This window comes from Centrocercus urophasianus, unplaced genomic scaffold (genome assembly GCF_019232065.1).
Source record: "Centrocercus urophasianus isolate 14NV4802_14NV808 unplaced genomic scaffold, USGS_Curo_1.0 seq_15, whole genome shotgun sequence".
Lineage (NCBI taxonomy): Eukaryota > Metazoa > Chordata > Aves > Galliformes > Phasianidae > Centrocercus > Centrocercus urophasianus.
Window position 1 is genome coordinate 35,824,319 of NW_024884697.1, and position 15,139 is coordinate 35,839,457.

Consider the following 15,139-nt stretch of genomic DNA (forward strand, 5'->3'; position numbering starts at 1 on the left):
AGGGAAGTGACTGTCCCTTTCTGCTCTGCCCTCGAGAGGCCACACCCACAATATTTCGTTCAGATCTGGAGACCCCAACAAGGGAAGGATGCAGAGCTGTTGATGCAGGTCCAGAGGAGGTCATGAGCATCATCAGAGGACTGGAGCATCTTTCACAGAATCACAGAATTGTAGGGGTTGGAAGGGACCTCCAGAGATCATCGAGTCCAACCCCCCTGCCAAAGCAGGTTCCCTACAGTAGGTCGCACAGGTAGGCATCCAGGCAGCTCTTGAACATCTCCAGAGAAGGAGACTCCACCACCTCCCTGGGCAGCCTGTTCCAGTGCTCCGTCACCTCACTGTAAAGAAGTTCTTGTGCACATTTGTGCAGAACTTCCTATGCTGCAGTTTCCGGCCGTTTCCCCTTGTCCTGTCTCCACTCACCACTGAAAAGAGTCCGGCCTCGCCATTCTGCCCCCCACTCCTTAGATACTTATAGACCTGGATCAGGTCTCCTCTCAGTCTTCTTTTCTCAAGGCTGAACAGACCCAGTTCACTCAGCCTTTCCTCATAGGAGAGATGCTCCAGGCCCTTCACCATCTTCGTGGCCCTCCGCTGGACTCTTTCCAAGAGATCCCTGTCTTTTTTGTACTGGGGAGCCCAGAACTGGATGCAGTGCTCCAGATGAGGCCTCACCAGGGCAGAGTAGAGGGGGGCATATTTCCTATGAAGAGCTTCTGAGGAAATCGGGGCTGTTAAGTGTGGAGGAGAGAAAGCTAGAGAGCCTAAAGGAAAGCTGGGGAGGGACTCTTTTTGTAGAGAGACAAGGGGGAATGGTTTTAAACTAAAAGAGAATGGGATTAGATGAAATATCAGGAAGAAAATTCTTCACGTCAGGACTGATGACAGTCCAACAGACTGCCCAGAAAAGCTGTGTGTGCCCCCTCCTGGAGGCATTCAGGACCAGGTTGGATGGGGCCCTAAGGAACCTGATCCAGTGGATGGCAACTCTGCCTTCAGCAGTGGAGCTGGAACTAGATGGTCCTTAAGGTCCCTTCCAACCAACACCATTCCGTGATTCCTTAATTCTACAACTTGCATTTATTTTTGTAGAGAGATATATAGATACACAGATACATAAATACATGGATAAAAACTCCACCTGAAGTCTGAAAGCGTGACAACCACAAACATTCTCCCCTGCGTTAGATTCACGCTTCACAGCTGGTCTGGTGAAGCAAGGAACACTGTGTTGCACTGACATGGTACTTGTCCGAGCAGTAGAATTTCAATGAAAAATTTATAGCACAAGCTTTTATTGCACACAGCATTTTCCTTTAGTCCCCACTATTGCCAACAACCTTCCCACAATATCACAAGGCTTGGGTTTCTGGAGAAAGGATTTTGCTCACATTAAGATTACAAACCGTGACAATTACCTCATCACTTTTAAAAAGCTTTGCCAGTAAACAACTAAAATAAGATTTTGCAACGTTTGTTGATTTTAATTACTAATACACATCTCCTGATCTCTGTCTTCAAGGAGTACACAAGGAACAGCAGCAAAAGGTGAGAGCTGAATAGTTTTCCTCGCTCTGTTTTAGAAACATAGCTATCGATACTTTTTAACTAAAGCAGACATTTTTCCAAAGAAAACTGCCTCCATCTCGTGAATCTGTCAGAACTCAAGAACAAGACACGTTCCTCTGATCATAGAATCATAGAATCATATATATATATAGAATCATGTATGATGAAATACAAAGCCAATTTGAACTAAATCTGCACTTCTCTAAGTGCGTTTCTACCACTGAATACTTTGAATTCTTAAGAATTCAAAATCATTGAAATGAAAAGCCAGCAAAATTTCAGTACGTGATGCATGTCATCAATCTTTCAAAGAAAAGCTGCTAGCATGGATATTACTGAAGGTAGCAATGAAAGTAGAGAGGCATGTATAACTATCATTGTACTTCAAGCTGAAGTACAATGGTTAATTTTATTACAAACACATTGGAAAAGTCCTTGTTTGGAAAGTGTCAGAACAGTCAGTTACTGGCTCAGTGGCAGTGCAAGGTGTTGCCTGAGTGCAGCGACGTGGGGACAAAGAAAGAGGACATGAACAACTAAGAAATCAGCTCTGAGTGCCTTTGAAGACATTTCGGGAGACACCTGCACCTTTCTCAGAAGCTGGATTAAGGTGAAAACCTGCATCATGACCATAATTGCTGCAATAGCCGTTTACAAAATGGAATAAACCCCGTTATTAAAGCAGTAATTCTGAAAGCTCCCTTTGCACTTCAAGGAAGAGGCAACTGCAATGAAAAGCATCAATCTGTTAGATATACCTGCAGTTTAAAGACAACTGACAACTTCCATCCTTAACTCGATGAAAATCATTCATTAGACACAAAACTGGAGAAGACAGTATTTTACGTTGATCTCATAGACTATATTGTGAAAAACTAAAATAATGACATTACATTCCTTGTTTCGATCTGCAATGATTCATTTTCCACTAAGATGTAATTTCTCCTTCATATCAAATATTCTCTGCTTTTTAAATTCCCCAGTTCGTTTGTCCTGCTACCGAGGCATCAATTTAAAGCACACAATGACTAACCAAGGAGACCCTATAGCTGCAATGCATCAAACTGATGTTGTTGACCATTCACGGGTCAGTGAAACATCAGCTTCATCTGCGTTTTTTTTTTTTTCTTGGCAACAAATGACAAGCATTACCATTTATTTCTTCAACCTCACAAGTACAACAGCACAGGTGAGCAGGAAGGTAACTTCCGCCAGTTGTCAGGAGCTTCAACCTAGCCTAGAATAGTCAGTAATGTCACTTACTGGCCAGGGGATGGAAATATCCAACATTTTTAAATAAATCTGTTTAACATCAATTATTAAGAGATAATGTACAGGTAATGAGCTACATAGCAGTGCAGATGTTCCATACTTGGGCTGAACTGCAGTTCTGCTTGAATTCTACCCAGTGAAAAGCTTCTGATGTCATTTACTTTATACACTTTACTTAAACTATGAAAACATGAAACTCAGAAATATTGGTAGTATGAGGATTTCATTTTCTACTGTAAGGGAAGTTTGAAATATGGGTACTTAACTCTGTACGTGGTCCAAACTCAGCTCCTACTCCAACAAAACATTTCAGCACAAGCATAAGTTTAAGCACACAAGAAATCAAATATGCACCTAATTTATTTAAGTAATTTCCCAGACCAATGCAAGAATGTTCAAGATGAAATCCACATGTGCTTGAAGATCAATTATGTCCTAAAATTCAAATGGAAAACTGAAGGCAGATACTAGACCTAGAATTTGAAATTGAAAAGAAATGAAGATCTTCTCCAAACCATTAAGTTTAGAATACTGCAAAGTTCTGGGCAGAAAGAAGAAAAAAAAAAAAAAAAAAAAAGCAGATATTAAAAATTAACCAACTAAACCAAACTAACATTTTATCCTCTTAACCATCATAATTCTGTACAAATTAAAATAATTCTGAAACCAATTATGATAATTATGATTCATACGAGCATAGGATTACTAAGTGCCAATGACCAAGATAAAACACACCGCTCACTTGAAAATGACTGAATTTTTGAATGCCTGTTTACCAATAAGGACAGACAAGGATGTCTTCTGTGGTACTGTCTAAAAAATAAAGAAATTTTATAGCCAGGTGTTTGAATACTTTAAAACATCCTTTATTTTATCCCACAGGAATTTCTACCACTACTTTGAAGTATAACCTGTGGTTGCACAGGCTGTTAAATACCAACAGACACGATTACCCTTTATCTCACAATAGAATGTGTATGAAGGTCTTTCGTGAACATTTATGCACTGAGAAATTAAGCAAGCCAACCAAAATACAACTGGAGACATTACTCTTGCTCCCACTTAGGAGCAACACCAGCAGCAGGATGCCAGCTGTGACAGCTGACCATCCAGTCCTGCACAGGGATGGGCACCAGCAGTGCCACCCAGGCAAAATCATCAGGATTGCAGCTCACAGTCCTTATTTTTGCAACCACACGTATGCAGTGTTCCACAGCACCATTCTGTAGTCCTGTGTCACCATACTAAACTCTGTGTTCTCTAAAATGATTCACTGAGAGAGAATTTTCTCAGCCACTAAAACTGCATCTCTGTATGATTTCTGTTGCTTTAAATTCCCCTATCATGACAGTCGCCCTCTGCTTTTACCAAACAAAGCATTTTAGTCTGCTGGTAGTCATTCCTCAAGAACTCTCTCTCTTAGGAAAAGGATTAAATATTTAAGAAGAAGATTACTGCTATGCAGCTGGTACTCAACCCATTATCAAAACCAGCAACAAGCTCCAAGAGATGTTCTGCCTTCTTTAGAAAGTAGGCATGCTTAAAAATACAGGTTTGTCGGCTGCAGTGTAAAAATTTAAGAAACTATACTTATTTCAGAAAAGAATGATACTGTTTTTATATCCAGTACATACTTGTGAACCAAGATAACAGACTGCTCTCTATTCACAACATTTTTTTCTGGAGCGTATCAAAGACCTGATACCCCAGATTCACCTAGAAATACTAAGGATCCACATGTCTGTAATAAGAAAGAACTGAGTTATTACCCCCCTGTAATAATTAACCTACTAGTATAAAGATCAAAAACACAGCAGCATCTCAAAATTCTCAGACAACTTAAAGGCAAGGGAAAAAATACAGTTATAACATGTAACTGGATAACTTGGTTTTTAACTTTCATGTCACCACTTCAGTCAAAAAATCTGTAGAGCAAATCACAAGAAATTGTATGATTAGACGGCATTCTATTTTTAACACTTCTGATTAACAGATGGGAGTTTTTCCTTCAAAAATGCTGTAGTCATTATAAAGTACTAACAATGATGTTAATTAAACACATTTGTAGGACTAAAAAGAATGTGAAATCACTTTTTTTTTTTCCGCTCTACATCTAAGTATTTTTTTGACAAGCTCATCACTCAGTTACAGCAATACGTACATGAGCATATCACCATAGGGCAGTGAATATACCAGACCAGCACTCCAACTTATGGTTCTTTTATCATGTTGATAATGCTAACTTTCCATCAGTATGTCTGTACACATTTCTGCAGTTGCATATTGAGTTCACTGATTCAAATTGGTTTTGATGCAAGAAATATCCTCTTGTTCCAGCCCTCGCACCAGGAGAAGGGCTCTTGGGAAGTAACAGTAGACATAAAAATGTATTGCTATAGAAATATCCTTTGTAGAATTATAAGCAACAGCTTGATATTCCATATTTTATCCTCTCTGTATTTTTACTAGCCTACCTACTTTACTCATGGTAAAAAGTACACTGCAGAAACCCCCACAAGCTCCTACATGGGATCAGTAAGCTTACGTAAGTCATAAGCTGCCAGCAGAAAGGTCTGAAGAAGACTTCATAATAAGAATGAAAAGGGAACTTCCCACCCCATCAGGTGCCAAATACAGAGAGCACAAACCCTTTCTTTCCTGTGCTGGTTGAAGGAAACGTGCTTCCCCACGATGAGCCAAGTCCAAAGCAAAGGAAGATCAGCAGCCTCTGCAAAAATGAACAGCACCAAAGCAGCTCTTCCACCAGAGATGATACAGAATGTTAAGAAAATATACAGAGATGCCTCGCCTCTGATGCTTCTGCCCTGATTGAAAGGTAATAACTTCATGAGGAGAGAACAGACGCCTTCTAGCAATGATTGTTGAGGGAGAAAAGGCCAAGTAAGTTCAAGACAAAGTTCCTTTAAAAATCTTCACATGCTGATAATGAGGGACACTAACCAAGGGTGCGACTGAGTTTTGATTTTTTTTCATTACAATTCAAAATGAGTTCAAAAAAAGCCAAGCAAAAACGTCATCGTCTTCAGAAGGTATCACGCACCTTTTGAATAAGAACCTTGAAGATACCATTTTTTTTTAAATTCAGTCCTTGCTTATCCTGACAGCATCATTTGATGGCACGATACCCTGACTCCTGACCAAATGGAAACACTGAAACCTATGCAGTATTCCCCAGAGCTGTGGGCTGCTCCTCCACCACCACATGAATGGTTATGAATGGGTTTGAAGACACATTCTAATCCCAAAGCATGTCGTTTCAGCACTTCACCGCTGTAAACAAAATGTGACAGAGAGCAGCAGGGCATTACGTCTGAATTGCACACAGGAATGGGACGCTGTCTGCCAGATTTCTCAGCCAAGAATAATTCTCAATATTGTTATTATCTTGGGCTGTGTGTGGTAAGCTAATTTCCACTTCCAGTTATACCAAAGCAAATTCAGAGCAACTCCATCAATCGAATTATTTTAAGTCAGAGGATAATCTGGCTACGTGCATGGGTGCATACGGACCTGCATCCATTCCTGAGATGCTCAGGCAGATCAGCTCTGTGGCGCTCATGTCAGAGCCATGACAGAATGCTTTTCTGAGATTAATAAGTGACAGAGAGAAGGCTGTTTCCAATGGAAAAAGGAAGCCAAGAGCTGGCTTGTTTCCATGGAAACAGTAGCAGCAGCAGGCAGAACAGCTGTAGAGAAAAAGGCAGAAGTTAGGGAGGCAGAAATCTTTCTGATTTTACCTCACCGCTATGTCAGTGCCACCAGATACCATCTAAATTTAATGCAGATCAAAGTGGCTTACCTTGAGCGGGTAACTTCTTAAGCAACTACTTGCAATTAAGACTCTTAACAGCCAGCATTCCAGAAATGAATTAATGAAAAGTACTTATGAGTTAGCCTGTGCACCTATGAAGCCACGGAACGTGCGAATACCCATAGCAGTGATGCGTCACAGTGTTTGTCCTAGGCACAAAGGTGCTGTTGCTTTAAAAGCAACCAATGTAAATGAACAGATTCTTTTCCCACTTAAGAATAAACACTACACTCTGATTATCAAGATGGCAAGAGGAAAGCCTACTCTTTTAGTTTCTTCGTAATCTCTACTCTCTTCTTTATACAATCCTATAACCATTTTCACATTGGAGAAAAATCTTCGCAAAGCACAAATTTGTAAGACTTGCACTTAGAAATTAAATGCCAGTTCTATTTTTAATAAAGCAAGTAAGCCCTGCACTTCACTACTGATGTACACTCTGAGCTGGCCATATCCTCCCCACTCCATTCATGGTGTGTCTGTCAGACTATCCCAGCAGTGCTGCTTCCACCAAAAATAAAAGCCGTTTGCATCCTGAGCAGCCCACATAAACCACCCTGGTACCCAGTATGTATCCACCTACCTGGAAAACAGTGCACAAGCCACCAAAGAAAGACGCAAGTTAACTTCACTAAGAATGCTTTCCCATATGATTTCTGGGGCTCTAAGCCTTGAGGGGACCCATTAACCCCATTCTCTCCCTTGCTTGCCTCCCTCACTTCGCCAACCCTTCCCACAGCTGACCTCTCTGAGTGCTGGAGGCTAGAAGTGTCACTGCAAGCAGCCTCCAAAGGCATCATCGCAGGTACAGCCGCACACAGGAGCTTCTCTTTTCCAGCAGCACACAGCCTGGCATCCCTGTCCCATCCCTGCTCTGTGCATGGACAGACAGGCTGCTCCTGGGGACAGACAGACAGCTATGAACACTGCAAGTCCCCGTGCAGCTTCTAGTTCCTGTGCTAAATGCAAGAATAATCCACATCCTTAACAAAAATCAATGATGAAACTAATTATTTCTTTAAACAGCATCATATTTCAACTATTATTCAAAAATAAAAGGCCTTAAAAGCTTAATTAATTTGAAATATGGTATCTGAGATTGGCGCTGACATTCCGGGTCCCGCCGGGCATCTGCAGACACTCTGTCAAACTCAGTGCTAATTACACCTCTCGTACTTCCTTGCAAACTATTTGGACGTCTCTCTGCACATTACTAAAGCATAAAGAGCCCCTTGTGCTCACGAGCCAAGGACCATCAGAGACTCCAAAATACCCCACCGTTGTTAACCAGTCACACACACAACACACTGTGCAATAGGAGTTAGGTACAGAACTGCATCACACAGGAGGATTTGGCTGCCCAATGTGTCTCGTGCTAGGGCAGCTCTTACACTGGGACCTCTCCATCCAGACAGCAGTGCTCCATCAGAGAGCAATCTGTGAGAGGCAGTTTCAGGGAGCTCAAAGCAAAAGCAGTGCCACTGCACCCTTCCTTACAATCCACAGACACAGAAATCCAAAATGGTGAAATGAAAACAAACGATATTCAGACGCAACTCCTGAACTTGAGATACAAAGGAAAGCGTTGCAGGTTTCAAAGCAATCGCATGCGTACGATGCGCATTACATTTTGTATTTACAGGAAGTATGGCTACCAGATGTCACTATCAAACTGCATATATTAAAGTTGATTTTTTCAAGTCCTTAATGCAGTACACCTTTTTGTCAACAGATGAGTTCCACTGTTTATATAACATCGCTGGATGGTCTTGCTAGAATAATCTGTGCGTGCACTATCCCCCAATAGGTTACCATGGCAACTTATATTTGAATTTCTATAAATTTCTATTTTTAGAGACTACAGTTTAGGATAAAGAAAAACAGAAATATTAACTGCCACCCCATTAATAACCAACATCCAGTTTTTCTCAACATCACGTTCCTCCGAACAGACAGTGCGGAAGTTCAATCAGGCAGCACTGCTACGGATCACCACCGTCATTAAGAAAGTTTACCAGCAAACTGTCTCACCACCACCCCAGCAGCGCATTAGTCAGGAGCTCGCACTGCGAGGCACAATTGATGCTCGCGGAGCTTTTCTTGCGCTCAGTAAGGATCTCACCCAAATATTTTTAGAGTTAGTCATCATTTCAGCTGATACACAACAATGCTGCGTTTGCCAGAATACTCAGAAAACAAAGTGTCTATCTCAGGTGCGGGGAAATACTGAACTGACAACGGCAGTTCAGCTCCCAGCTGGGTGTACCACCACCCAAACTGCCACGCACTGGGGTGTGGGTGCAGGCGTATGCTGGCCCCGAGGCACAGAGGTGCCCCATGCTTCCAAGTTGCCAGCAGCAATCCAAGCAGCCTGCCTGAGTGGGGGGGTGCAGGGGGAAATGACTGCACAGAGCAGCAGCGCTGAACCAGAACCAGAACTTGGACCTGCAGCTCTGGCATTGCCTCGCTCTGCCTGCCCGTGGCTGAAATCAGAACATATTACTTTAAACCCCTTTCTAACTTTACGAAGCTAAATATCTTCTCTAATAGATGATCATTGCCAGCGCTCCACAAAGTTCAGTGTAAGGCTCCGTGCCATTAAAGCTGCAGATCTGCTGCTGTCAGCAGCTTCTCCAGGAGCGGTGGGGAACACCACACTGCTGTTAGGTCAGGTACCGACAGCTGAACTCTGCTGAGTTCGGGCAGCCAAGATGTGAGCTGCATGTGTGTCCTTAATGAGCAACAATACAAACACTACCAATGTGTATTCCGAACACAGCCTATTCTAGAGACAACGGGGGCACCAGCTGGAGCTCAGCACCCCCCGACACCCCACTCTCTGTCAGGCTGTGGTGACTCCAGTGGCACTGTTGGGGACAGTACTGATCACTGACACAGGATGAGGTCTGGGTTCTTCACAGAGACACCCAGTGAAAGCACTGTGAAATGCTTCCTGCAGCTTTAAATCCAAGCCCATTTCAACCACGAGCTCTTTCTCATGTGCTGCAGGCAGGACTCGCTGCTGGGTGCTCTTCCCACAGCTGAGTTCAAAGCATCACTGCATACTTCTCCCAGAGGTGTTACAACCATTTGCTTGTTCCATGGGTTAGAAAGCAAAACCCATCACTACCAACAGCAGTAACTACAAGTCAGGGCTGAAACTTGCACCGTGCTCCAGCACAGAAGAAAGAGCCAAAATCTAAAATGCCACCTGTCAAGAACTCGCTGAGGACCAGTGTTCCCTCACAGCCCTCAGCTGCAGAGCAATGAGGGCTACCCTGACAGGCAGAGGGCAGGTGGCTGCCCTGTCACTGGGTCCCACAAAGCTCATCAGGGCAGGAGCACCGAGCAGGAGCTGCCAGCAGAGCCCTCCTGGAAGGGCTGTGGGCAGCCACCACCTCATACAACCCAACACTTCCCTGAAAGCCAGAGCACATGGCACATATACAGCCTTGCATGCCCCCAGAATGAGCACTTAGAGCCCACTGGCACACAGCATGGTCCCCCAATCAGTAGCACTCCCACATCCCCACTGAGACCAGGACGGCAGGCACAGCTCAGCCCAGAGGGGCCGGTGTCACACCTCACAGCACCCCACCACGGCACCACTCCACAGCCCACTCCGCGGAGGCTGACCTCCACCAAGACGCCCCACGCTGCCAGCACCCCGAGGCACCACCACCGCCATCACCCAGACGTGACGACGCATCTCCCGGGAGCGCCGTCGGTGGGCGCTTACCCTGGCGGCCCGGGAGGAGTAGGGATCCTCGAAGAGCGCCCAGACGCGGGGCTGCAGCCGCCTCCAGCGCCCACCCTTGCCCTCGGCGGCCCCCGCCACGTCCTCGATGCCCAGCCGCTTGGCCGCCATGTCGTCGTCGTCGCCGTCGGGAGGCGGCTCGCCCGTCAGTAGATCGGGCGCCTCGAAGATGTCGAGCGCTTCCTCAGCGTCGCGGTGCTGCCGGTAGGTCATCCAGCAGCAGGGCTCCACGTCGGTCTCGTCGATGCCCCAGAACGCCAGCTCCTCCTCGAAGAGCGGCCCGCACACGTCGGCGGGGCAGTGCAGCTTGCCGGTGCGGTAGTAGTTGAGCACATAGGCGAAGACCCCCGGGTGGCGGTCGAAAAAGAACTCGCTGGCCCCGCCGCCGCCCCGCGGGCTGCAGCCGCTGCCGGGTTCGGGGCAGCCGCCCGCCGGCGGGGCCGCGTTGGGGGGCGGCGGCGGCGGCGGCTCCTCGGCGCCCGGAGACTCGCCCTGCGACTCGGCGGCGAGCAGGGCCAGGCGGGTGCCCGGCAGGGTCTTCAGGGTGCTGCGGTAGGTCTCGTGCCGCGTGCCCCCCACGTTGAGGATCACCCTCTCGTTGTCCTCGAGCTTCCCCATCGCTCCGGGTGGGACATGACTGGGGCGGCGCGGGGCGGAGGAGCGGGACGAGCTTCTGCCTTCAGCACGGACAGAGAGAAGGAATGAAGGAGAAGCCCCCCCGGCATCCTCGCGCCATTCCCCGCCTATCCCGGCCTCCTCCGTCCCACCCCGTTTCCCGGCGCGATGTCCCCGCACCGAGCTCTGCCTCTCGCCGCCCCCAACGGCTCCGCTCCTCCTCGAGTCGATGGCACGGAGCGCGGGCAGCCGGTACCGAACCGCGCCTACAGACTAAGCACACAAAGAGACGTGGGAGATCCGCGTCTCTTCCCCCTGCCTCTAACCCTGAGAGGGGAATAGCCGCGTGCGAGAGGACGCGAGCCCCGGCAGCAGCAGGGAGGGCGGAGGTCGCTGCCTCTCAGACGCGCCCGCGGCTGGGAGAGTCGGGGAAGGGCTGCTCCCGGCCCCCGCCCCTCAGTACCTGGACCGGCGGCCCGGCGGCGGCTCCTCGTCTCGGGCGTCGGCGGCTGAGCGAGAGCTACTTGTTGTATTGCTCCGCGTTCAGGTGGCCGCGCCGCCTCCCCCCGCGCTCAACTCCGGCGGACGGAGAGGCGGCTCCGGCCGCCCTCGTGGGAACCCCGCGGCCATGGCGCACCGCGGGCGGACACCTGAGGCCGCGCCGCTCCGGCACCGTGCGCGGGGAGCCGAACGAGAGCCAAACCACGGCCGGGGCCGAAGCTCCGCCCGCGGCGGGGGCAGCGCCGCCCCTCACAGCTTTCGGCCCCGCCGCCGTGTGCGGGTCTGCTTCGGGAAAGCAGCGCGGAGGGATGGGCGGGTGGCTGCGGGTGAACGCATCGGTACACCCCGTCCTCCGTGTGCTGAGGGAGGGGGGAAGGAGGACAGACCGAAGGTGAGAGCTCCTGTAATGTACCAGAGGAGCGAGTTGGACCCTGTCCGTGCCTGTGCCAAGCTCGCTGCCTCCAAAGAGGCTGAACCGTTTCATACAGCATTCCTTTTTATATTCCTTTTTGCTCTCTACTGAAGTTAGTCAAAGGGAAGTAGGCATTCAGACTCAGGGGCTGAAAAGAGGGGCTTTCAGCCCTAGAGGCTCTGCCTGCCAGGCAAAGCGAGAGGCGATTCCTCACAGTGCTTCCTCGGGAAAAAGTTCTTCCTCCGCACGCAGGGCACTGCTGGCACAAGACGGGGTAACAAACGGGATAAGGCTGTCTGAAGTGTCCCCCTCCATGTCAGAGACTCTGGCTGGACGCTGCTGACTTAGGGGGGCAGAGCTCTGCTGGCAGCGTTGCTCGGAGGACACCGTGCTTTGACCACGTTGCCCTAACCCAGATCTGTCTCTGTGGGGCATCCGTGATGTAAATACAGCCACCCAGAGCAGCAGCAACTTTCAGAAATGAGTTTCAAAAGCATGTTGCTGATGTAGGTTTTGAAGTTCTTAAAAAAAAAAAAAAAAAAAAAAAAAAAAAACCTGGAATATTTCCTGCCAAGGTAGAAAAAGTCAGTCAGGGAAAACTCCTGAGAGCCAAAATTAATATTCAGTTATAGAGTTGGAAATCCGATGGAAAGCACTCACCTATCTTAAACCAGTGCAGTGCTTGCTTCTCTTTGCAGAGGGGATTTGTGATAAAGGGGACACAGGGGAGAGCAGAGCAAAATGAATATTCATCATCTTCCCTCTGACCTAAGAGAGGTTTCTGGAGAAATGCAACACAATGGAGCACTGCAGCATTCATCCCTTATGGAAAGCCATGGGGTGGCAGCAGCTGCCAGAGCACCAGGCAGGCTGTATCAGTGCAAGTGCTGGGATGGCCCCTTGGCTGCCACTGCCACCCAGAGCCCACGTCCATGTCAGGATCTGGCCTAAGGTCTCCTTCACAAGGACCAGCCACCACTACAGGGACTAACAGGGATGGCATCTCACAAGCAGAGTTTTACTGTTGTACCCCATAACGCAGACACCATGAGGAAGGCCCGTGTTATGAGAAATTAGCTTATGCTTCAGACTTCCTTAAGATAGAACGGGGGGTGGGGGGGGTTTACTTGTGGGAAAGAATAAGCCACAGAAATAATTTTTCTAACTGGTAAGACAAGAATGGTCTCTTCTATAGTGTAACATTCCATCAGTCAAGTCAAAGCATCTGTATCCTACAATCTCTGTTTCTAAATATAATGCTTTTCATTTCTCTGTGTCACTCTTCCCTGTGTTTCCAGCATGCGGCACATTTCTCAATGAAGGATGAAATTATGTCAGACATTAAGTTCCCAGAGCCAGCGTTTTATTAAGTGATACCAGCGAACACGCAGACAATATTCAACATAGGTGGGAGAATTCGCAGTTATGAATTAATTTCACCCCCCACAGGACACAGAATTTTGGCACCACCATTTTGCAACAGAAGCAGAAACAAATTAGACATGAGTACAAGAGAAGCGTGCCTGCCAGGTTAGACTTACCATGAAACATGTCTGCAAACAAACAAAACAAATTAAACCTATCCACAGACTGTCAAACATTTTCAGGTAAAAGTTTAGTGGGAACATTTCTGTAGCTCAGGACTGTGAACTTTCCATGAAGAACTGAGTGACACTGAGCAGTACACAACCAATTTTCCCTACTGGGTAGGAGGGTTCCTATGGGATTGCTTTAACTGAGAAAGCAGTGACATCAGATGCTATTAGATGATGAGCATTTTAGCTACTAGAAGCTATATTCTTCTTGCAAGCTTGAGTACTGCAGTGCAAAGTCATTGAATGAGCAGCTGTCTAAATGAAATAAATGGGAGAAAGGACAAGGCAGAAAAGAAAAGCAGATCTGATGGAGAAAGCCACACTCTAGATTCACCCGCCCCTCCATAGGAGCTCAGTTGACTAGAGGCAGCTAACCTTCCCAGCTGCCTCCTGGGGTGAAACACAAGGCAGAAGCCTCTGAGTTTCTCTGGTGTGGGCACCATCTCTTATTTTTCATACGATGTTGTAATTGGAGAACGAAGAAATCAATTTTATAATTGAGAATTACAATGAAGATAGTGCAACAGCCAAAATATGATCAATTTATATCAGGTTAGTTGATGATTAAATAAGCAAGTAATTATTTTAAATATTTGCCATCATTAGCATGTTATTAAGGTTCCACTTATTTCTTTTGCTTGTTTTTCCATTCTCCCTATTATTTATAATCATTCTCACTGTTTGCATGTACTAATTCATTCCAGAACTTGTGCGACGTGACAGCCACATTATACTGAAGTGCACTGGTGATAAATCAGAATCACCATTCGGAATTTGGGGACAAAGAAGAAGTCTTGGATTAAGTAAATGTCTGTAAAATACAACTGTTAGAAGCCATGGGGTAATTAAACCGCACAAGGCTAGAAGCAGAGCCAGCAGGAAGATGTCATCATTTTTCATTTCTAGAGCACAACTGCATTTTTAGTCAATGCAGTAGAAATGTAAATGTGGTTTGATCAATACCACAGAATTGGTGAAAATAGGTCTCCTTGTAGAAAATGATCCAAAAAAGCAACTGAGATTGGATGAGATGAACAAAATGTGGAAGTGTTCGTGCTCTCCAATACTCCCCCCGGAGCAGGCAGAAGTCCCCAGTATGGGCCAGTGCACGTACACAGATGTGTTCCACCCACCTTCTGCCATCACAGATCTTCAGCTCTTTGTGCCATCCTGGTGAATGGGGTGTCACTCACTGGAAAACAAAAAACTGGGAGAATTCCTCTTATGTTATATATATTAAAGAAAGAAAAAGTAGAGGACTCAAGTCTGGGGTCTACTGAGAAGCCACAGCACGTGTTGGAAACACAGGTGTGTGCTAACTGCACTGCCAGATTAGTATTGCACAGCACAAGTAGGGTGGGGAGCGAGTGGTAAAATCCATAGCTTTCCATATGTTAAAATAGGCTTTTGGTTTCTCTTTCCAAAAGAGGGGTGTTGGGAAGCGACATGCCCACTGAGCTGGGACTGGCACATTCTACGTTGTGCAGCTCCAGATCTTCATCACACCCAGCTCCCATTGCAATGCACACTCCACTTAGCATCAATCAATATTCCAGCTGTCATTGAACAGCTAGCCCATGTTTCCA

At 46.6% G+C, this 15,139-nt stretch overlaps 1 protein-coding gene across 5 annotated transcripts in view; it reads right to left on the minus strand.

Annotated features, from left to right (window-relative positions):
• KCNC2 (potassium voltage-gated channel subfamily C member 2) overlaps positions 1 to 11,048 on the minus strand; it is a 97,956-nt gene extending 86,908 nt beyond the window's left edge. For all 5 annotated transcript variants that reach the window (XM_042815998.1, XM_042816001.1, XM_042815999.1 and 2 more), the window contains exon 1: positions 10,413 to 11,048. In XM_042815998.1, the coding sequence (XP_042671932.1) occupies positions 10,413 to 11,048 (636 nt within the window). The remainder of the gene's footprint in view (positions 1 to 10,412) is intronic.
• Positions 11,049 to 15,139: the final 4,091 nt, after the last annotated feature.